Below are 25,832 nucleotides of genomic sequence, written 5' to 3'. Positions count from 1 at the left end.
ACACCAAACTTTATTTTTCAAAGACGATATAGTTCTTTACTTGTTATTTCTCGTTATCGTCACAATTTTCTAAACAGCGTCTTTCTCTGATCGTTTCACAAGTGTGACCATAGCTCAACAGTTTTAGAAGAGCCCTACCATAACAGCAGCAAAATTCACACCCACGCAGCTTTAAAGAAATGTTGGTGTCACCTTTAGATATCAGCGAATGAAGTGAAATTATGTTTGGTAGAATAAGTAGCCAAGAACCATACTCATAAAATATTGTTTAAGTTAATGGGCCCACAATTGCTTTCTCTTTTTTATTTTATTGTTTACCAAATAGCTCTTATTAACGTAGTAGTCTCTAGGCATCGTAACTGATATGATGAATTTAGTGAAGTCATAAATAGAATATGTGAATTTATGGCTGACCGCCATAGGATAAACATTCTTCAATACGCTTCGTATTTTGCCTGAAAGGGTTTGGAAATGTTTCCGCTGATAACTCTATTTGGAACATGATGACGAATTGCGTGATTCACAAGGCCATGAGACTTAGGGAGCAGCAATATCTGTGCTAGAAGCTGATATACCGAGATGAGGTCTGCACCCGCAGTGATAACAAGTACATTTCCGTAGAGTGAGTTTTTCACACAGTGGACCGAAGATATTTGACATCTAACTACACATTGGACGTCTCCCCGAATCCCTGAAAATCGTTTTAAATCTAGTCATTAGGCTGTCATAAGCTTAGTACATTACCAGTAAAACTTATGTTAAGTATTTAATTTGCACCTAGTAATTTTGTTTGTTTTTTCGTGTAGAAGTTAACATGAGTTATTCAGGTTGATACGCTCAAAATAAAAGACATTTTAGTTTCATTATATATTTATTTATAACACTTGCTTTAGTGGGGGATTCATCCACGGACAAAAATAGAATAAATGTCTTGTTTGTATTTTTCGTTACGTTAGTTTGTATCAGATCTCAGCTGATACTTTTATATACATCTCATAATAATAAATTAATAAATACATTATTATTTATGTCATAAATAAATTGTTACTTTGCCACTCACTGTCAATATGACAACTAAAAATTTGTTTCCTTTACAAAAACAAAAGAGTGGGTTAGAGGAAACAGTTTTCTTCAGATATTCTTCCATAGATGTTGAAATCAGCAAGAGCAACAATTGCGGAGAGAGACTCGGTCCCTGCGGTCGGACTTCTTCAGGTCCTCCACAGTGGCCAGGAGATTCTTGCCTCTGGTCTCAGGCAATGCCATCATGAGCAGCGCAGACAGCAGAGTCACGATACCGCACAGAGTACTCGGCCACGTGCTGTCCTTCGTGCCCTACACAACAAACCTGCACTTCACAGAGATGTCTTACACACACAAACGACAACAAAAAATAAACGTGTATGTATTCACCAGAATATCCACGACAAACGGAGCGAGAACGGAGCCTAACTGGGCGGTGGTAAGGGCCGCACCCACTGCCGAGTTGCGGTTAGCCGTAGGCACCAGCTCTGACGTGTGGACGATGATCACGGCGAACACAGCACTGTCGGCGAATCTGCCGAACATCACAGTCACCAGAATCGCAGTCTTGTACTCTGCAACATACAGTGAATATTCTAGCACGTCCAATAAAAATACGTTTATTTTGTAAGAGTTATGACACTTTAGAGTTAATAAGACCATGTCAATAAGACGTACAGTTTGCTATAAGCAGAACACAAATTTACACTATATTACATATTCATGTGTAAAATTAAGATTACTCTACAGACTAGGACATTAAAAAGGACTTAAGACTTAAGGCATTCTGCCACCTCCTCCCAGTCTTGCTTTTGAAAAATTAAGCAGTGTTTCTATTAGTCACACAGCAAGTTATTATTTTGCATGTTTGCACTATTAGGTCTGTGTTGGCAAGCTCCCATTAGGATAGCCCAATAGTCTGCTACTGTTCACGAACCGAATAGCTGAGTTCTGCATTTGTTGATCCTTCTCTGGTCCTCCTTCCATATGCTGTTGCCGAAAGTATGTTTGTAATATTACATAATTGGTAAATTCAGGAACTGTAACGAGATCTGGATATTTTTCAAACTCCGGTAGTACACTTCCAAATCTTTACATGCGTCACAGAGTACCGAGATCATTGTGAGCGATGCTAGTGATGATAGGCTGAGATCGATGTTCAGCAAGAATTTGAATTTGAGTGACAGATCAGCAACAAGAACTTAACTTGTCATTGATGGTCGCCCTCACGCTAGTGCCACCTCTATTACTGATGTGGGCCTTCAAACTTCCTGTGGTGCTGTCTGCATGAGTCGAGCCATGAGCTAACCAAACACCTCTTGACTACAGTGAAGTCACTATAATTTCTATAATATAATGCCTACATTAATGAACTCTGGTTTACGTTACAAATCATCAGCACACTCACGAAATGTACAAAGGAACTGAGATCTAATGTAAACATATTAAACAGAACAGGCCCATAGCGTGGAGGCACCCCCATGTTCCCTCACGAGAAATGTAAATACTTTACAACCCATTTTGGTGGTTTTAACTCATTATTTAGCTATGGAATAGTTATATATTATAAACGTTACTGAGTTAGTTATTACGAGGTTACAAGTTGATAAGCATATATACTAAAGTTTTTTGGAAAACTAAACTGCAGGTTTTGTACAATTTCGGCTGAATTCAGTGTGCCTAATTTCTCCAATATTTTCAACACCACATACAATATCGTGTCTGGTATATTAACTGTTATGAACTGGCCAGCCTCATTACTTGTTTGAGGCAGGACCAGGACCTATAAGGGCTGTTGCATTGCGATTGAGAAAATGGTTCCTTCCCGGCAATGATGTGACGTAACCAATATGATGGCTGCAGTTCACGCAATACGCACAATTGAAAGTACAGAGTATTGCGTCAAACATAAAACCCTCTGAAATATCCTTAATACTAATCCATTACCTTGTGGAATAGCTGCAATCGACAGGAGAGAAATTCCAGCTAAAATAAACAGTATGACTGCCGTTGGCTTCCTTCCCAGCCAGATAAGTATAATGAGTGGCGCCACATATGAGGGGGCCTCCACCACGCCACTCAGCGCCACATACAGGTATCGATCCTGTGATAGGTTATCCGCATTCAGACCTGTCACAATAGTTCAATATTAATGACTTATAACATCGATAACATGCAAACAGGTATTAATTCATAAGTAATCATTGGCATTTACACTCATGGGAGATGAATATGCAAACAGGTATTAATTCATAAGTAATCATTGGAATTTACACTCATGGGAGATGAACATGCAAACAGGTATTAATTCATAAGTAATCATTGGCATTTACACTCATGGGAGATGAACAATCTGAAAACTAAGTTGTAATAAATCATTTATGATATGAGTTACAAAAATAGTAACATTTTAAAAGTACTGTTTAACTTGTAATCGATTCTGACATTTCAGTGGTGAGAACATCACTGATCCGTTAGTAAATCTTAGATAGGATAATTATTCTACTTAATTATGTATTTCAACTGTGTAAAGGCAGAAACATAATTAAAGAATGGGGTAACCCAAAGAAACGTATTGTTTCAAGAGAGCTGTTTTAAATTTTGTACCTTTACGTAAAAACTATATTAGTTAAGTTGTCCTACTTAATTAAAAAATAGTAACATTTTAATGTAATGCATTTATAAATCTATTTGTAACATTCATATTGTGTAAAGCTATAAAATATATTTTTAAGTAATAAAATTGAATATAAATTTCCTAACTGCACCATAAGGGAAAACGGGCCAATTTCATCAGTTTCAAGAGAAACACAAGTTTCTACTATCTAATATAATTAACCGTCCTTGTGCGATATAAATCGAAATACAAGAACTATTAAGACTGTAGTGAAGGGATTATTTATTTACTGTTTTTAAATCAAAATATTTAATTCCTTTTCATCCTATATAACTGTTGCTGACATATTTATGAGTCATATAAGGGATTTTATTGTCTCCAAAATCTTTATTCGGGCTTTAGAAGTGTTCAATTTTATTTTACAGAAGTAATAATTGGACATAGAACAATTCAAACTTAACACTTAAAATGAAAAATAACATTTATTTAATTTCAAAGGGTTGCTATGAAATTTATAAAAACTGAATATATTTCCTGAATCATATTGCATTACACAAGATTACACAAAAACCGTTTTTTTTTTTTTTGTTGCATATTTTAATTATATTTTAGGTATGGATTGTGAGAGGAAATTTTAACATCTTGGTTTTACATAAGAAATCCTTATGGATAAATAATAATTAATCTGTTCAAAACTACTAGAGCATTAGAAGTCAATTGTTTTTCATAGAAAAATCTGTATTTATTTTCATATCTTTGATTTAGTTAATTATTTAACAAAGATTCCCGATTACGAGGATTCAAAGCACAATATTCATGGTTACATCGTTCGTAATAAAAATAAAGAAACACAAAAACAAACCAGCTATAATTTAATGTCTCTGTGTAAATTTGAAAATTAATTTTAAAATTAATTATACTTTTGCTGATAATGTACAAAGAGTTTAAATTATTTATTAATTATTATGATTTCAGGAAATAGCTGTTGTTATTGGCTTTTAGATAATAATTTCTGTGATTTAAATAAATGATGTTATGTTCAACGTAAATTAATATTGCATTAATTAAAGTAAATTAACATTTTAAGTATAGTTTTATTCATTTTATGAAAGGAATGATAAAGTGAATGACTAGTTACACGTTTACTTAGTTTAATGTATTGCCAAGATATTTGGCTGTAATGTTATAATTGTCAATAATGTGTATGTATCCTATGTGGTAGATAAAATTACTATTATAAATATATCTCACCTATTACGTAATAAACTAATGATGCAACAAACCATGTAAACAAAGAAATAACAACTCTCAGACAAAGGTCAAGAGTTGTAAATAGATTAACAAACTCGTGGAACCAGTGGACCACTCTCTTGAGTAAAGAACTTTTGGTTTGTCCCGCAACCTAGAGAACAACATAAAAACTTGTCAAAGCCACAATACCTTATAAATAACAAGAAACACATCTTTAAACCTGTGGATCTGATAAAATTTTCATTTGTCCAGAGGTGCTTTGGTTTCTCTTTCCGTCGACAAAAGAAAATTATAATACTAATAACTATGCCACAAACAAAATCAAAAACGACGTGACAACTTTTACATAGAGATGTATGTAAACCGATGCATCGAGTGGAAAGTTCTATTCCACAGAGAATCTTTGATTTGTCCGTTTTTTGAATAGAATAAGTGATTTTTTTACGTGTCAGGCTGTTATTTAAAACTTTGGTAAAATCAATTAATTATATGAATGGCAAGTGGCCTTTCGACTATGGGGTTACTGGGTTTGCATACATCTTGTTATTTCTAGACAATATAACAGGTACAGTAAAGTGAGCGCTTGGGTGCGTCTTATAATTAATTACACTTTATATTCAGTCCTATGATTGATGCCACGTATAATCTTTTTCAATGAAAGGGTATTTCTTATACAACCGCTCTTGAATTCGCTAGTATCTCATACCTGATAATTAGATAAAGACCATTCTTAGCTTCACATTCCTTAACAATATTCTTCACGACTGTCACGTTACAGTAGAACATGCAATGAAGTATCAAGTTCAATTCGAGCCGTATTTCAATATCGATTCGGCCGTAAATAAGATAACCGGTACAGTACATCAGCACTTGTTCAAAAAACAACACAACGTTTCAAAGTACTGTAAATATATACACTTCTTCAGGTGCCTGGAAAACTGCTTAATAATACGAAGGTTTACAGGTAAAACCTATTATCAACTGTTTATGATGATTAACTCGCCACAGGAAAATGTTAAAAAAAAACTACTTGTACACTCAAAATAACGCAAACTTATATCTGGCCTCCGCAGTGGTTCGAATAACTAGTGCGTGCAACTATGTCACAGCACAAAACAGCGCACCGAATAACACGTTTCGATATTGCATTCCGGGAAGGTGGCCCGGATAATCGATAAGGAAACTTCGAGGCCGAAACGCAGGGGTTCTACTGTATGAAACAAAAAAGAATGCGTTGTTGCAAGAAGAGTTCAATCCGCATTCGTCTTCCAATATTCTTCTTCACCTCAAAGTCATAGTGCATTGTAAATAAATTGAATACAATTTCTTTGTAATTATTTCATATGTTTAGATTTCCCTAGTTAATTATGTGAACAGAAATTTTTAGCGGAATCAAACCTATATTAAAAATTGGTTACGCTTAGAGTTGATATATTAATTTTGTGTATGAAAAAAAAATTGTCAACACTTAAGTTTTAAAGAATTGAATCTCTTCACCTTCATTTATGTGTCAACAATGCTTAAAATATAAGGTAATTTATTTTCAAAAAAGCATTTAAATTTACATTGCAGTACACGTGTATATCTAACCCTTTAGCCAAACTCAAGGAGAAAGTTAACTGCAAAAGTTTTTAAATGTACCTAAAAAAATTAAACATAAATTTTTTTATGTAATCGTAAATAGTGGTTTGCGCGAATAACCACCAACTATGTCACAGCACAAAACAGTGCGCACCGAATACAACACGTTGTCATGTGCATAAACGTCACACAACTTGGGAGACTAGTCCGAGTCAATTAGAACTCAAGTATTAAAACGCAGTGAGCTTCCAAAACCACAAGGATATTGAGTTCAACTAGAGGCAAACGAACAATTATCATCAAAAGTTCCTGGACTATACATATTTTTACTTCACCTCGAAATCATATGATGAATGATCCAAACTTTATGGTTTTGAATGCAGAGCCATACCTAGAATCTAATACATATAAATAACCATTATTGATGTGGTATGTTGAAATTAATTATCCAAAGCTTGTATAAACTAGCAACGATTGAGTAATGGCTTAACCCTAATTTTGTGTACAACATTTCTCAATTAGTGTCGGGTGTTTTGGAGCTTCGCACAAGGATTTTTTTTTACTTAAATTATTCAAATAAATATGAAAAGCCAATATCAATGCCGAGTATATATTTTTGTGTTCAGAATTAACTCTCACGTTTAGTGCACTATATTGTAAAATTAACCATAAAAAATTTTCTTAGAATGTACTGTTTTTGGATTCAGCAAAATATAAAATCGTTTCTACAAGTCTTGTACTATATGCCAAAATTTATAAATTTATGGCTTCTTAAAATAGGAAATATTCCAGAGTTAGAAACTGCTAACTCTAACGATGTTTAAATTTACTTGAAAAAATATTTTTTAACCCAAATAGGATATTTATATAACCAAAGAAACAGTGATACAGGAAATAAACTAGTATTTTTATTCAAAATTCATTTATTTACCAAAAAAAAAAAAAGTTACTTCAGAGCTAAAAGATTGCTATAAATAACGTGTTTATCTGAAAACAATAACAAACTCATGTGAAATGAATTGAGCCAAGTCATTTTGCCATAGCCTAAAAAGCCAGTAATTTCAATTTTACTAAAATTAGAAATTGAATTTTATTCTAAAATATTTTGTTTAATACTACGACATCGTAAACACACTACACATTAGTTTGCGACGAAACACGCGTAAAAATGTGATGACGCTGTGCAGACTTACAAATATCAGTTGTGTTCGGCACGAAAGTGAAACTAGGCAGCGGCAATATGGCGGTCACATCACAACAAACTTACTTTTGTACGTTCAAAAATGAACTTATGGATATTTTTTCCGTAAACTACGGAGGAATAAAAACATCTGAGTACATTTTTCTTCCCGAATCACATGAATTATATCGAACACAATAAAATGAGTAATTATGTAAAAGTAATTATACGTGAATGTTTGATCGACAAAAATTTTTATGGTCCAACACTACAGAAGCGCATTGATCGACAACATTGTCGAATTATCAAACATTCCTGGAATATAACAATCGCTCACCACGACGTATCAAATGATGAATGATCAAACTTTATGGTTGTATTGGTCAATGCAGAGCCATACCTAGAATCTAATACATATAAATAACCATTATTGTGTGGTATATTGACAGCTTTATTATCATAGCTTGTATAAACTAGCAAAAGTAAGTAATGGCTTAAGAAATGTATGACGATTGGTTCAAGCTTATTATATTTTAGATGTAGTTAAATTTTCACACTTCTGGAAGGTCCTCCATACCTTTACCCATCAGATGACCCAACTGAAAATTGTACGCAAAATATTCAAAATGTTTTGTATTTAATGTTTGATACATTTTCTTGAAGCAAAGTATTGTTGCAGGTGTATGCATAAGTAAACACAGGACAATCAAATGGCTGAGAGTGTAAAGTGACTAACCTGTTCGCTGGACGTGTCGTGTAGCTCAGGAGGTTCGATGGATTTGTCCACGGTGTTCACTATCGCCCACGCTTTGGGGTGACGACCTTTCGTCATTAACCACCGTGGCGACTCTGGCAGAAACCTTAAACGACCGTCATAAAGAAACTAAGGAATTAATACACAAACGTTGATATACCTATTTAAGGAATTGAAGCCTTTAAACTTAAAGAAAACAATTTATTACAGCAAAAAAAAAAAAAAAAAAAAAAAAAAAAAATCTTCTCAGCCAAGATAAATGTGATTTATGTAAATTAAAAAAATGTTATAAACGTTGAACGGAATCATGGACATTTTATTTACGATTATTCTTAAAGATTAAAAATTTAAAGGTGATTTGAGAGTGAATTGAATTTACCAGCAGTTTAGTAGCAACAGTACCATGGGTAGAGAGATTGCCAGCTGCAAGGTTCGCCAGTCACGGAACACGTAGGCAATCCCAGCAAGAATCACATATCCGACAGGGTAGGATAAGTTGTATATACAAGCGAACATGGCTCGTCGTCCCATGCTGGACAGCTCCGTCACTGAATCATTCAATATATTAACTTGGTAATAAAATATCCTCAACTAACAGTCTCTAACCGACAGGGTAGGACAAGTTGTAGATACAAGCGAACATGGCTCGTCGTCCCATGCTGGACAGCTCCGTCACTGAATCATTCAATATATTAACTTGGTAATAAAATATCCTCAACTAACAGTCTCTAACCGACAGGGTAGGACAAGTTGTAGATACAAGCGAACATGGCTCGTCGTCCCATGCTGGACAGCTCCGTCACTGAATCATTCAATATATTAACTTGGTAATAAAATATCCTCAACTAACAGTCTCTAACCGACAGGGTAGGACAAGTTGTAGATACAAGCGAACATGGCTCGTCGTCCCATGCTGGACAGCTCCGTCACTGAATCATTCAATATATTAACTTGGTAATAAAATATCCTCAACTAACAGTCTCTAACCGACAGGGTAGGACAAGTTGTAGATACAAGCGAACATGGCTCGTCGTCCCATGCTGGACAGCTCCGTCACTGAATCATTCAATATATTAACTTGGTAATAAAATATCCTCAACTAACAGTCTCTTTTAACCGACAGGGTAACAGTTGTTATAGATTATGTCCATACTCTCCAAAACTGCTAATGGAGCCATCTTGGAAGTTTCAGAGAAGCTTGCACAGTCTCATTAAGAATTGTAAGCGTCAATATAAACGATAGAATTACTCTTTTTTAATACTACATGAATTAAACTATTGTCCACTCACATTTTTACATGTATTTATTTACCTTATTTACATATATACAAATATAGTGCCAACATAATACAGGAGAAGGTTCCCACAAGATAGATTCGGTTCTCCACGCAAAAAGATTGTGTGCGAGAACCGAACCCATCTTGACTCGAGTTTGCAATCACAATGTTATTATCACAATCTGTAATGTTCAGTATACGATCTAGAACAAAGTTAAAGATATTGCTGAAGGCCCCTCGTTGCAGCGCCTATTTGCTGCGGATCCCCTCCACGTGGTTGTGTCAATTTGTTGTGAGTCGGTTCTTTAGTGTTGTTGACTCACCATGTAGTTGTGCGCCTTTTTGTCACCAGTCCCACGTTGCTGTACCATTTTGTTCCGGATGGTGTTGGTCGCCATCTTGCCCAATGCTAGCTGCGTTCCCTTGGTACTGCTTAAAACTTATTAAATTTGAATGTCTGTGGTGTTATCACCAACAACAAGTCTATGTCTATCTCAGGTTTTAAAATATGTTGAGTGGTGATTAAAAAATTTAATATCACTCCATCACACTTTTTATAAATGGGATATTCAAAGAAAAAGTCAAACCAAGTGACCTTTACGTTAATTTATTCCATGTCACACTGTCAATACATATTATAATTTCACTCACCTTGCAATGCTTTGATAATTTAAAAGTCTAAAATAATATCCCATCCTTCATTAAAATTTCAATACACTATATAACAGATCACTAGGCTACTATCCCAGGAGAATCAACACAACCTCCTTGCTTCAAGTCTGGTAAGAGAAGACCGAATCTCCGTATAAAACTACGGATACCGACTCAAAACAATACTCATCCCCTCTCCCGTTCAAATCAGCGTCTTCACGAATAAATATAATTTGATTTTTTTTTTATAATTGTCGAAATTTATCACGTTTACTATAATTAATCAATTTAAGTCTTTCTATTTTCTTTTTTATTATTTTTTCAAAGCTTTTTTATTTAAATTTTTAGCAACATGTGCTTTATGACGTCATCAATATACAAGTCATTTATCCCACAATTGGCTTTTCTGCGTAATTCTATTTAGCACCTTTGTAAAACACGAATTTTGGTTATGTTTACTTCATTTTAATTAATCAAATCTTTTCCCGTATAAAGTTTAATATATTTCTTCGTTATTAATCAAATAAATCTCAATTCCGACAACATGTGATTCACTGACGTCACAGTCTGCCGATTCACTGACGTCACAGTCTGCCGATTCACTGACGTCACAGTCTGCCAATTCCCCGCGAATATTCAAATGTCGTAATTTGACCTGTTACAATATGTGACTGTAGATTAAATAATAATGACGTCCTCTGTCTGAATAGATATAGAGCCAATTCAAGGAGAGTAAAAGGTCATCCTATTTTGTAGATATAATCTAAGTATGTCAATAGTAATTAAATATATATGTGCTAATTAGTTATACAATGGACCTAAGTGAAAAAGATGCAATAAAACTATGATATGAATTTAGACGAATGTTATAAGATGTAGGAAAGATACGGGATGAGCTTACAGAGTGCGCGGTAAACATATTATAAACCATGAAGTAAATTAAAAATAGATACAAAATTTACAAACTACTGCTTAGGTACAATACATTTAATAGCGTCTAAATTTAACTGTTGAGAGTTAAATATTTTAAATTGAACAGTTTATCATAATTTCATTAAACTATCTACGCTAATAGTCCTCTACCGTATTTCCAGAATTAATTATACATTTTCAGAATATTACTTACAAATTATGTAAGCAGTTCCGTAACACCCTGAGCCAGCAAAACCAATAAAGAATCGAGCAATCAGAAAAAACCAGTATGAAGTAGTAAAGGCGGCGAGTGGCCCAGATATGATGTATGTAAGACACGCTGCAGTGAAGCTCCTCTTTCGTCCGTACCTGAGAACCATTATACATTCGTTATTATATATTCGAACATTACCTTGCAGTATGAAGTAGCAAAGGCTGCGAGTGGCCCTGATATGATATGTAAGACGCGCTGCAGTGAAGCCTCCCTCTTTCGTCCGTACCTGAAACCATTATATATTCGTTAATCTACATATTCAAACATCACCTTGCAGTATGTAAAGTAGCAAAGGCTTGCGAGTGGCAATGATATGATGGTATGCTAAACAAACGCTGCATGTGAAGCTCCTCTTTCGTTTCGTCCGTACCTGAAACCATTATACATTCGTATTAATATTTTCGATAAACATACCATGCAGTAATGAAGTAGCAAAGGCTGCGATGGCCCTGGTGATATGATGAATGTAAACTCCTGCTGCAGTCAAAGCTACCTCTTTTCGTCTGACCTGAGAACCATTAGTAGATTCGTTATTATACATATTCAAACATCAACCTTGCAGTATGAAGTACATAGGCTGCGAGTTGCCCTGATATAATGTATGTAAGACACGCTGCATAGAAGCACCACTTTCGCCGCGGACCTGTAGAAAACCATTTATATATTGTTATTATATCTTCAAACATTACCTTTTGCCACTATGAAGTAGCCAAGGCTGCGAGATGGCCCTGATATTAATGTATGTAAGACACGCTGCAGTGAAGCATCTCCCTCTTTCGCCCGTACCTGAGAACCATTTTATATCTTCGTTATTATTATAATTCAAAACATTACCTTGTCAGTATGAAGTAAGCAAGGCTGCGAGTGGCCCTGATATGATGTATGTAAGACACGCTGCAAGAAGCTCCTCTTTCGTCCGTATCTGAAACCATTATACATTCGTTATTTATATATTCTACATTACCTTGCAGTATGAAAGTAGGCAAAGGCTGCGAGTGGCCCAGATATGATTATGTAAGACACGCTGCAGTGAAGCCTCCTCTTTCGTCCGTACCTGAGAAACCATTAAATATTTCGTACTGATAACATATTCAAACATCACCTGCAAAAATGAATAGCAAAGGCTGCGATGTCCCTGATTTGATGTAATGGTATAAGACACGCTGCAGTGAAGCACCTCTTTCGGCGTCTACCTGAGAAACATTATACATTCGTTAAAAATATATTCGAACATTACCTTGCAGTATGTGAAGTAGCAAAGGGCTGCGAGCGGCCAGATATGATGTTATGTAAGCACGCGCTGCAGGAAGCTCCTCTTTCGTCCGTACCTGAGAACCAATATATATTCGTTATTAATACAAATTCAAACATCACTTGCAGTATGCAAGTAGCAAAGGCTGAGCGATGGCCCTGAAATGATGTAATGTAAGACACGCTGCAGTGAAGCCCCTCTTTCCGCCCTGTACCTGAAGAAACCATTATAAATTCGTTATTTATAATATTCAAACCATTACCCTGCACTATGAAGTAGCAAAGGCTGCGAGTGCCCTGATATGATGTAATGTAAGACAGCCAAACGCGCTAGTGTAAGCTCCTCTTTCATCCCGTAAACCTGAGAACCATTATATATTCGTTAGTATATATTCAACCATTTCCTTGGCAGTAATGAAGTTAGCAAAGGCTGCGAGTGCCCGATAAGATGTATGTAAGACACGCTGTGCAGTGAAGCTCCTCTTTCGCCCGTACCTTGAGAACCATTAAATATTCGTTATTATACATATTCAAACCTCACCTATGCAATATGAAGTAGCAGAAGGCCGCGAGTGGCCCTGATAATGATGTATGTAAGACACGCTGCCAGTGAAGCTCCCTCTTTCCGTCCGTACCTGAGAACCAGTATACATTTCGTTTATAAATATATTCGAACATTACCTTGCAGTTAGAAGTAGCAAAGGCTGCGAGTGGCCCTGATATGATGTATGTATGACGCGCTGCAGTGAACTCCTCTTTCGTCCGTACCCTGAGAACCATAATATATATTCGTTATTATACATAATTCAAACATCACCTTTGCAGTATGAAGTACAAAGGCTGTCGAGTGCCCTGAAAATGAAGTATGTAAACACCTGCAGTGAAGCTTCCTCTTTCCGCCCTACTGAGAGACTAAAGAACCATTAATAAATATTCGTTATTATATAATCAAACATTTCCTTGCACTATGAAGTTAGCAAAGCTGCGAGTGGCCCCTGATTATGATGTATGTAAGACAACGCTAGCCAGTGAAGCCTCCTCTTTCATCCGTACCTGAGAACCTTTATATATTCGTTGATTATATATTCAACAAACATTTACCCTTGCAGTATGAAGTAGCAAAGGCTGACGAGTGCCCTGATATGATGTAAATGTAAGACACGCCTGCAGTGAAGCTCCTCTTTCGCCCGTACCTGAGAACCATTATATATCCGTTATTAAACCATATTCAAACGTCACCGTTGCAATAATGAAGTAGCAAAGGCTGCGAGTGGCCCTGATATGAAGTTTGTAAGACACGCTGCATGAAGCTCCTCTTTCGCCCATGAACCTGAGAACCATTATATATTGCGTTATTATAACATATTCAAACATCACCTTGCGGGAATATGAAGTAGCAAAGGCTGCGAGTGGCCCTGATAATGATGGTATGTAAGACACGCTGCAGTGAAGATCCTCTTCGCACCGTTATCTGAGAAACCATTATACATTCGTTATTATATATCGAACATTACATTGCAGTATGAAGTAGCAAAGCTGGCGAGTGGCCCAGATATAAGATGTATGAAATACCGCTGCAGTGAAAGCTTGGCCCCCTCTTTCGTCCGTACCTGAGAACCAATATATATTCGTTATTATACATATTCAAACAATCACCTTGCAGTATGAATAGTCAAAGGGCTGCGAGAGGCCCCTGATATGATGTATGCGTAAGCACGCTCATGTGAAGCACCTCTTTCGCTCCGTACCTGAGAACCATATTAATATATTCGTTATTATATATTTCGAACATTACCTTTGCAGTATGAAGATAAAGCAAAGGCTGCGAGTGCCCTGATATGATGTATGGTAAAGACTCGCACCTGCAGTGAGATCCTCTTTCGCCCGTATCTGAGAACCTTATACAATCCGTTATTATATATTCAAACATCACCTTGCAATATGAAGTAGCAAAGGCCCTGCGAGTGGCCTGATATGATGTATGTAATACACGCTGCAGTGAAATCATCTTTCTGCCCCCGAATCTGGAGAACCATTATACAAATCGTTATTATATAGTCAAACATCACCTTTGCAATATGAAGTAGCAAAGGCTGCGAGTGGCCCTGATATGATGTAAAGTAAGACAAGCTGCAGTGAAGATTCCACTTGTCGCCCGTATCTGAGAATCCATTATACATTCGTTATATATATTCAATACATCACCTATGCAATATGAAGAGCAAAGGCTGCGAGTGGCCCTGATATGATGTATGTAAGACACGCGCCGGGCTGCAATGAAATCCTCTTTCTTCCGTATCGCCCGTAAATCTGAGCCTCCAAAACCATTAATAAATTCTTATTTATATTATTCAAGACATCACCTTGCAATATGAAGTAGCAAAAGGCTGCGAGTGGCCCTGATAATTGGTATGTAAGACACTCTGCAGTGAAGATCCTCTTTCGCCCGTAGTCTGAGGAACCATTAAACATTCGTTTATTATATATTCAAACATCACCTATGCAATATTAATCAGCAAAGGCTGCGAGTAATCCCAGATAGATTTTGTAAGAACACTGCTGCAGTGAAGATCCCTCTTTCGCCCGTATCTGAGAACCATTATAACATTCGTTATTATTAAATATTCAAACACACCTTGCAATATGAAGTAGCAATGGCTGCGAGTGGCCCTGATATGATGTATGAAAGCACACCTGCAGAGAAGATCCTCTTTCCGCCCGTATCTTATAACCATTATACAGTTCGTTATTATAATATTCAAACAACACCTTGCCAATATGAAGTAGCAAAGGCTGCGATTGGCCCTGATATATGTTAATGTAAGACCACGCTGCAGTTGAAGATCCTCCTTTCGTGTTCGCCCGTTATCTGAAGAACCATTATATACATTCGTTATTAATATATGTCAAACATCACCATGCAATATGAAGTAATAGCAAAGGCTTCGAGAATCCCTGAAATGATGTATGTAAGACACGCTGCAGTGAAGAATCCCCTTATCGTCCGTCTCGTGAGAACTCATTATACATTCGTTGTTAATATTCAAACATTAACCTTGCAGTATTGATAGAAGCGTGCGAGTTGAGGCCCCTGAGATGATGTATGTAAAGACACGCTGCATGAAGATCCTCTTTCGCCCGTTATCTGAGAATCCATTATACATTCGTTATTAGTATTTCCGAAACATTACCTTGCAGTATGAAGTAGCAAAGAGGCTGCGAGTGGCCGCAGATATGATGTATAGAAGAGACACTCTGCATTGATTTAGCTCCTCTTTCGTCCGAACCTAGAGAAACCATTATATAATCCGTATTATACATATATCAAACATCGACCTTGCATGTATGAAGTAGCAAAGGCTGCGAGTGGCCCTGATATGGATGTATGTAAGACAACACGCTGCAGTGAAGCTCCACTTTCGTCCGTACCTGAGAACCAATATAATATTCGTTTTATTATAATTCGAACATTACCTTGGCAGTTATGAAGTAGCAAAGGCTGCCGAGTGGCACCTGAATATGATGTAAATGTAAGACACGCCTGCAGTGAAGATCCTCTTTCGCTCCCGTATCTGAGAACCATTATACATTCGTTATTATATATTCAAACATCACCTTGCAATATGAAGTAGCAAAGGCTGCGAGTGGCCCTGAATTGATGTATGTAAGACACGCTGCAGTGAAGAATCCTCTTTCGCCCGTATCTGAGACATAATACATTCGATAATATATATTCAAACATCACCTAGCAATATGAAGTAGCAAAGGCTTCGATTGCCCTGAAATGATTATGTAAGGACACCTGCATGAAGATCCTCTTTCGCCCGTATCCTAGAACCATTATCCATTCGTTATTATATATTCAAACCTCACCTTGCAATACTGAAGTTCGCAAAGGCTCGCGCGTGGCCCTGATTATGATGTATGTAAGACACGCAGCAGTGAAGATCCTCTTTCGCCCGTATCTGAGAACCATTATACAATCGTTAATAATATATTCAAACAATCACCTTGCAATATGAAGTACAAAGGCGGCGAGTGCCCTGATATGATGTATGTAAGACACCGCAGCAGGAAGAATCCTCTTTCGCCCCGTATCTGAAACTACCCTTTATACATTCGTTAATTATATATATCAACATCACCTTCGCAAAATATGAAGTAGCAAAGGCTGCGAGTATCCTCCCAGAATGATGAATGTATGTAAGACACGCTGCAGTGAAGATCCTCTTATCGCCCGTAACGAGAACCATTATACATTCGTTATTATAAATTCAAAAACATCTCCTTTGCAATATGAAGTAGCAAAGGCGGCCGAGTGCCCGATATGATGTATGGTAAGACACGCTGCAGTGAAGATCCACTTTCGCCCGTATCTGATAACCATTATACATTCGTTTATTATATATTCAAACATCACCTGCAATATGAAAGTAGCAAAGGCCCTGCCGAGTGGCCCTGATATGATGTATTAAAGACACGCTGCAGTGAAGAAATCCACTTTCTCCCGTATCTGAGAACCATTATACATTCGTTATTATATAGTTCAAACATCAAACCTGCAATATGAAGTAGCAAAGGCTTCGAGTATCCCTGATATGATTGTATGTAAGACACGCTGCATGTGAAGATCCCCTTTCGTCCGTATCTGAGAACCAATATACATTCGTTGTTATATATTCAAACATTACCTTGCAGCATGAAGAAGCTGCGAGAGGCCCTGATATTATGTATGTCAGATAGGATACAATGAAGCTCGTCTTTCACCCGCACCTGAGAACCAATATTATGTATTCGTTATTTCATAAATATATATTCTATTATCTATATTTCTATTACCTCGCCTCACAGTTTATATAATAATTGGAACATTATTTTTGCAGAAATGTAAAATATAATGTAATAATCATATTATTGCAAATTGGTTAGCCACAAGTAAAATATATTAAGAAACATAATTTTTTTTCATTAAAGGGTAAATGTAAAAATTAATATGAATTAAATGTAATGTATAAACTACGTCATTGACACCAGGGGAAGAATAAGGGTGGCAAGGGGGCGAAATAATAATGCATTCTCTCTAATTCTACAGACAATTTATTCAGAAATTCCACGGAAAATGGAAATCTGTGCAAATATGCACAAAAACTTGCAGCATATTAAAACAGCTTAATAAAAAGTGAGGAGGATTACCGTGTCCCGGCTCTAAAGAAAATCAGCAGTATATAGGGAAGCAAGATGGTGGCATACAAATTCGAGACTCAAAGGCAGATGACAGGGAAATCGTAACTAAACTACTTGAACATAAAGGAATAGCAGTCACTTGAAGTCAATGACATCAAAATCATTAAAAAGAACAGATATTAGGTACCGTTGTTCTAATTTATGAATTATGTGTTGAATTTATTTTTGTGTATCTTTTAGTTAATCCAATAATAGTAACTAAACAGTATTAAATATCAAAACGAGGAAACTGTATTTAAAACCAAAAACTTTGGTCACATTAAGTTCGAATCCAGCTACGAAGCAGAACTCACATCCTGTAGATAAGAAGGCAGATATCAATCAAATCAATGTATTACAATTACATAACATATTTAGTAGTAAATATTAATAATAAGTGTTCAACTATAGATTTGTACATTTGTACCAGGAGGTATGAGAAAATTATTAGGAGAATACTGTGACCATTCTAATAAGTTTCCCGTGATGGTTTGTTGGAGATTGCACATAATCCCTATCAGGATAAATGCATCAATTGTTTTTGACACGAGGCTATTAATGCATCATGATATATGTAAGGACAGATATTAATTTGTAAAGTTTTAAACATAATATTGACAATCACAATCCATTTTTGTATGTGACAGCTTAGATGGAAAAGAAATAAAGTAGATTCTGATAAAACCACCAATCTTAATGCTTAAATTCTGTTTAATTTGTCTTTTCAGTTAGGTAGAACGACAGACATTTTTAAGTTTCAAACATAATATTGACGATCAGGACTTTTTTTTAGCTATTTCTTTATGCAATGAAGATAAGTAATTAGATTCTGATATAACCACCATATAACCTAACACCGTACATAAATTCTATCCAGTTTCTCAAGATCTGCACAACCATAAAAAAATAAGATATTTGAAAATTTTCAAAAATAATATTGAAAATTAGAATCTATTTAGTTCTGGAATTTTTGAAACGCCAAAATGTTTAAATGTTAATAAAATTGAGAAACAATTTTAAGCACGTTTGTAGATTACCATGAGGCTTCTGAGCCGATTATCTTGCTACAAAATTACCACAGGTTCTTATCTATTACAAGTCTTGTATATCATACATGAGTAAGATCATTACGCTTTGTGTTCTCGGGTACGCTCTCATATATTCTAGGTACACTGCAGTGGATGTCACAACATGTTACGAAGGAAGGAATTTAGGCAATCAGAAACCTTAAAAGTAACAAAACCAAAGTCACAAATAAAAACACCGACGTTTGTAGTCTATATCTATCTGATCTTGTAAATTATATTGTGTTAAATACCCAACAATGAGTATAAGAAGCATGGAGTATTTTAGCTGGTCAATATATTAAAACACTAGTACCAGTAACTGAAATGATGCCGCTATCTGTGCCAATATAATGAGTAAAATATTGAGCAATCAGAATGATATTTATAAAACTATATATTTATCATATACTCGTATTATTGTCCTTGGTTACACTCATACCTATATTCTTAAAAATGTATTTAGTGAGTTTATAATAAGCTTTTAAATAATACAACATATTTTCCAAGTGAATAAGCTATGTGTCATAATTGAATCGTAATATTTTGACTTTATCTTGTCGGTTTCAAATTTTATATCCGTTGTTTTATAAACATAAATGTTTGCTTTGATTTTATTAATTTACTAAGGTTGTACAATAAAATATAGAACATTTTAACTTTATCAGTGAATACTGATTGTTAGTTTTTGTTTAGTTTGTTATTATATTATTATTAAATAGTTTATTTGAAATTATTAATAATTATCATTGACCATAATTATACTAAGTGCCATAACAAAAGAGATAATAAATCATTGTTGTTACACTGCAATGAATAGAGCTTTAATGCCATTAATATGTTATTTAAACTAGGAAATGGACTATTGTAGTTAGTGTCCATATTGTATCTATGTAAAGGCTGTAGTATGCGTTATGGAGAAAAGGATTATTTGCATTTGAATGGTTTATTCTATTATTTACAATTATACCTTTGACATCTAATTAATGTTCACTCACTTGTCAGCCAAGAATCCAAAGAAGACCCCACCAAAAAATTTACCCATGGCAATAGCAGCTTGGATATAGGACTTCAATGTCAGGTTGTCACATACCAGATCCCACTGTCATAAATACAATAACACACTATTGTTATTCCGTTTAATACTGATTATCGTAAACTTAAGCATAACGCAATGCAAAACACACAAAACATATTAAATACTATATCATAAAGTATTTTAAAATAATTATATTAGAATAAATAAATTATTACCATTAAGTAGCTGTTATATTCAAATTCAGCCGATTATTATTATTGGCCTCATGGTAGCACTTACCGAAAATATCTGCATAACTTCACCGAAAATGATTCCTATAGAACAAACCCACACCCTGTATATATATATATATATATATATATATATATATATATATATATATATATATATATAATTTCAATAAACATTGAATCACAAAAATTACTTGCTCCGCCGGGACTCGAACCCGGATCTCTCACTTGCCGGGTGAATGTGCTACCATTACACCACAGAGCCCCCACTTTTTACGATTCAATTATATTGTATTTGGCTGTATCTGTCACATATGCGTTTAAATAACCAAACTAACATATGATCGGAAAACCAAATACCTGTCAAATTACTTTTGTTTACATTTATTAAATTTGTATAAGTGGTAATAGCCTAATTTAATTTCAATAAACATTGAATCACAAAAAGTACTTGGTCCGCCGGGACTCGAACCCGGATCTCTCACTTGCCGGGTGAATGTGCTACCATTACACCACAGAGCCCCCAATTTTTACGATTCAATTATATTGTATTTGGCCGTGTCTGTCACGAATGCGTTTAAATAACCATATAAGTCGGCACGTCACTCGCATCGCAGTGAAGGTTTTTAATCAATTATTGTAAAATGCAATAACAACTGTAAAAAAGTGTGACGCTGTGCAAAAAATATAATTTTGTAAATGTTCAGTAGGATATCAGAAACTATTTCTATTTTTTTTTATAGTGTGACATCCATCACCATACTACTTATTAAAAAGTGTATTAATACTAAAGGTAAGCCATACTCTATTTATTAAGTTAGTTTCTTACTTGTCCATGTAAGATATTCGACAACCATTAGGCCTACATATTAGAACAATATATATATATATATAATTATAAAATAGCTAATTACCTACAGTAAGTGCCTACATGAAAATATACCTGCAAGATGCTCATGTGTTCCAAGAATTTATTCTGGCTCCGTTGATAATTATTATAGTTATAATAACTAATTAACAGACTTTAGAGTACAGACGTTTCCGAATATAGCCGAATTTTCACACCGATTTCACGAGTAGGCAGCGATGAAATGTCTGCTGCCAAACTTGCACAGTCTTATTTTACCCTCTAATTTTTACTGAATAAATTAAAAAAGGCACAGTAGAAAACGGAGGTACATAAAGTACACATTAAATTTAATCAAAATATTTTAAAACAAACTACTACATGTAACGTTATTTTAAAATTTCTGTATGGTTTAGACCCCCTGGATCTCCCCTTATCTGCGCCACTGCAACTGCCTTAGCAAAACATTGGACCGGACCTTGGTTTTATAGTACTGAACGTGATCTTTATTCTTCCACGTTGTGTGAACTAACGAATGAGGTATACATGAACCAAAATGATTCACAGTCAAATTCATGTAAAAAGGGTTGAGTCAATGTGGATGTTGCGTTTATCTCCAGTGAATCTGTAATCATGTTTGTATGATGAGATCTATAAAAACTTCGGCGATGAGGAAGCTCAAAACGAACTCTTTAAATTCTTTCGACTTCAGAGACATCTGGACTACAAAATATAAAAATATAGTATAATTTAGATAAAGAAATATTCTCATTGTCACATCAGTTACAAGAACTACTGCACGAGTGATAAATGTTTTTAAAAAATGTTGGAGTGACTACCGTAAGGTATACAAAAAAGTTACATAGCCTGTTTGTTTATAAGGCTATTATGTATCATAGCTTTGTGACAGATCAATTGTTGTTCTAAACTTGTCCAGAATGAACTTATCCACAGACATATCCGTTTTATGTATTTTTATTTTGTTAGTTTAAAAATTTATGCATAATTAAATTTAAATAGGTTTCAAAAAACTTAGGGATATTACCTCACTAACAGTTGAAAATGAAATATCCTCGTCGTACATGAACTTTGTACAACGTGACTCAGACGGTCTGACCTTAGAAGACACATATTCACTGGCTTTCTCATAGTCCATGGTTGCCAATAGAGTGTAGTTCCAGTTAATGACAGAGCAGCTAGACTTAGATAATCCTCTGCAATAAAAAAATGTGCGGTCATCATCACGGTGAAATGACACATAGACGAGTGAAATTGTTTGGCATGAGAAGACACATAATCACAGGCATTATCTGTCCTCTGGTTGCTAATAGTGTGTAGTTTCTATAAATAATAGAACACTTCGGTATATCTAAATAATATTCCTCTACGATCAGAAAGTGGGTGTAGTCATGCCTATTGCGATCTGTAGTCAAATAAATTTTTAACATGGCAACCGTATGTTTGTTGTGCTAAACGGCAGATTTAGTCAGGCGTCTGGGAGAGTTGAGCTTCTAGCCACCTACCTGTAAGTCCTAGTGGGGACTGCTCGTTTTCAGAGCTTCTTAACATCCCATGACACAATCCATATTTATACTTCATCTGAGGTAGTATCACGTGCCAAGTAGCGAGGCAGCGCTCTGTTATCGTGCCGTAAAAAACTTCCTCGCAGCACCCTGCAAACAGCCACCCTCACACAGCAAACGCCCAGCGGATGGATGGACAAATTTGTTTGTGTCTCGTCTTACAGTTGAGTTGCGAACATTGAAACGTTTAAATGACATTTAGTGAAACAGTGAGTTTACGAAAAGTGTATCATGAATTGCTGCTGACAGTTCCAGCAGTGATAACGAAAATAGAGTCCTGCTGTATTCAGTTAATGTTTGCTGACTTTCAGCATTTGATGACCGATTTACGAGTAGAACAATGCGAAGGAAGATTCAGACGGTATTTTAGATGAAGTAAAAAACAACTTGACGAGGTTTTGACATTTAGAGAGATATTAAGAGGAAGAAATACGAATTATAGGAAATCAATCACAAGCATAGAACGGCTAGCTGTGTGCTTGAAGTAAACTTTTTCTATTAAGAACCAGAAAAATGCATCAAGTATTTTTTAGTTAATGTCAGTTGAAACATAATTTTGTACATTCATAAAAACTCAAAATTGATGAACTCTACAAAATGACTCATTAAAACTCATTAAACTCATTAAAAATTCAATTTAAATGACATTTAGTGAAACAGTGAGTTTACGAAAAGTGTATCATGAATTGCTGCTGACAGTTGATTGAGCAGTGATAACGAAAATAGAGTCCTGCTGTATTCAGTTAACGTTTGTTGAATTTCAGCATTTGATGACCGATTTAGAACAATGCGAAGGAAGATTCAGACGGTATTTTAGATGAAGTAAAAAACAACTTGTCGAGGTTTTGACATTTAGAGAGATATTAAGAGGAAAGATACGAATTACAGGAAATCAATCACAAGCACAGAACGGCTAGCTGTGTGCTTGAAGTAAACTTTTCTATTAAGAACCAGAAAAATCCATCAAGTATTCTTTTAGTTAATGTTAGTTGAAACATAATTTTGTACATTCATAAAAACTCAAAATTTATATTTTGTTTCCTATGATAAAAGAAAAGAAATGTATTTTTTATTGCTTATGTGTTTTTTATTATATATTTTTTACCATGTACTAAAAAATTAAAAATATTTCAAAACATGTTTACCAATAAAAAAGATTGCTAGCGAGGTGGTGTTCTGTTGAAGTAATGCCGTACGCATGCTCAGCTCAAAAAGTCCACGCGGACGCCTGTTGAAAATCACTCGGCGAGCCATTTGAAAACATCCATCAGCTGGATGAATTTTCTTCCTGCGGTTCTTGGGCAGGCGCCAGTGCGCGGTGTTAGCAGGCGAGCGATCTTTACCGAGCATCCAACCCATCCGTCCAGTGGATGGATGGACGTGCGGTGTCAGGTGGCCTTTTAAAGATGACATTTAATAATAAACATTAAAGAATTACTTACTCGGGGCTGCTTATATTTCTAATTTGTTCATCGGTCCATTTAGCATCAACAAGCTCCGGGACATGGCACCAGTAATTTGGGAGGTTGGCGATGAACACTGACGCCATGATGTGGATAGCAGTGAACACGCACGGACTGCTGGCTAGCAAGAATATGATCCATATCCACCATCGCCTTGTATTCAGCCTTTCCAGTGCGGAATCCATATAATCTTCATGTACAGGAGCAGCGTCACGTTCTTGAACAGTATTTCCCTCCTCCTTTTTATCGTCACCTAAATAATAAACGCACAATTAAGTACCTAGAGAATTAGGGGTTTGATAGATATATGTCCCTGTAATAAATTAGGCAAAATGGTTCCAATCTTGGCTCGTATACACTTTGAATTAGATTTGCTAGAATATCGTAAATTATATAATTTGATATTATTGTTTCAGTCTAAGACATTAACAACTCCCACGTAAAAATTAATTAAACATTTATAAAAGAATAATGGTTCCTTCAGTACAATGTTGAGATACTCTACCACCAAAACATTGTCCACCTCAACATGAAGTACAACTACAAGATGCATTCATTAATTTACCTTCCATTATTATTAAACGGTTTTAAGGCTCTTCTAACGTAGTCACTGTAACATTTGATACATGGATGATTTGGCCCTAATAAACCTGAAGTTTATGTATGTTTTGAAATTTATTTCACAGTTCTGTAAGTACTTCATTACCATTACTGTCATTAGCATTTTACATTTCTTAAGCCCGCACAGTAAGGTTTAGGGTAAAACACCAAATTACAACACTTAATTTCTTTATTTAAATACTAAAAATTATAATTTGGTATCTAAGTTATAGGTTAGAAACATAAAAACAAACTTTTGAAATATAAATAAACATGTTAAATTAAAAATGTCAAAACTATAGTTTTTCGTTTGTTGGTTGGTTTTAAATTCGAACATGTAGCTATGATGTGTTCACTTTGTAGGTTGTAACGTTTTTTAATTTGGTATATGCTATTTTGATTCTGTTCCTAACTAATGTACTATAGATCTGAAATGGTTTAGTCAAGTGGTTTAATCATTGGATTTGGTTTTTCTCGCTGGTTGAATAAATATTCGGATTCCTAAATCCTTATATTTTATGTATCATCTACAAATTTAAACTTTTATTTATAAACCGTTATTTATTTTTAAGGCTATTTATATACAAACTTGTAAGACATAAACTGACCATAACACACCTATGGTAGGAAGGGTTAATTCAATGCGAGTGTTGTGATTTTAGCAGCTGCATGAAGTGGAAGGTGAAATGAAGCTAAATTCAACATTCGAATACAATGATCGTTTTACAGTCAATAGTAGATAATTTCTCCATGTTTAAAAATAAAACTTGCAAATTAAACTTTCAAACAAATTTAACATTATACGCAAAAATCTTTAACCATATGTAAAAAAAACTAAAAATTATTAAATGGTTTGTAAGATAGAATAATACTTTTTGCTACTTTGGTACTATTCGGAGGCCACTATATTTGGAAGAGTTTTTCTTACAGGAGACCTACAAAAACTATATTATTAGAAAGAACAGATTTTATGTGACTTACTGAGAAAATTAAATGTCATTAGAACGAGCGG

General features: G+C 35.1%; 1 protein-coding gene across 1 annotated transcript; it reads right to left on the bottom strand.

Moving 5' to 3' along the window:
- Positions 1–852: 852 nt before the first annotated feature.
- Positions 853–25,086, bottom strand: LOC124358688 (organic cation transporter protein-like). Its single transcript, XM_046810988.1, has 11 exons — positions 24,786–25,086; positions 24,200–24,473; positions 22,220–22,388; positions 20,057–20,160; positions 11,461–11,615; positions 8,786–8,954; positions 8,389–8,512; positions 4,892–5,042; positions 2,971–3,153; positions 1,414–1,598; positions 853–1,335 (listed from the first exon to the last, which is right to left on the bottom strand). The coding sequence occupies exons 1-11, from the start codon at positions 24,790–24,792 to the stop codon at positions 1,159–1,161; spliced, it is 1,698 nt and encodes a 565-aa protein (XP_046666944.1). The 5' UTR covers positions 24,793–25,086; the 3' UTR covers positions 853–1,158.
- Positions 25,087–25,832: the final 746 nt, after the last annotated feature.

This window comes from Homalodisca vitripennis, chromosome 3, assembly GCF_021130785.1.
Source record: "Homalodisca vitripennis isolate AUS2020 chromosome 3, UT_GWSS_2.1, whole genome shotgun sequence".
Classification (NCBI taxonomy): Eukaryota; Metazoa; Arthropoda; class Insecta; order Hemiptera; family Cicadellidae; genus Homalodisca; species Homalodisca vitripennis.
Note: the sequence above shows the minus strand (reverse complement) of the source record. Positions and strands in the feature narration are given on the sequence as shown.

Excerpts from the sequence above, each read along its gene's own strand:
- LOC124358688 (XM_046810988.1), bottom strand. Across the intron at positions 3,154-4,891 it reads ATTAGTTTATTACGTAATAG|GTCTGAATGCGGATAACCTA; the intron begins GTGAGATATATT and ends CTATTGTGACAG. Across the intron at positions 1,336-1,413 it reads CGTTTGTCGTGGATATTCTG|GGCACGAAGGACAGCACGTG; the intron begins GTGAATACATAC and ends TTTGTTGTGTAG.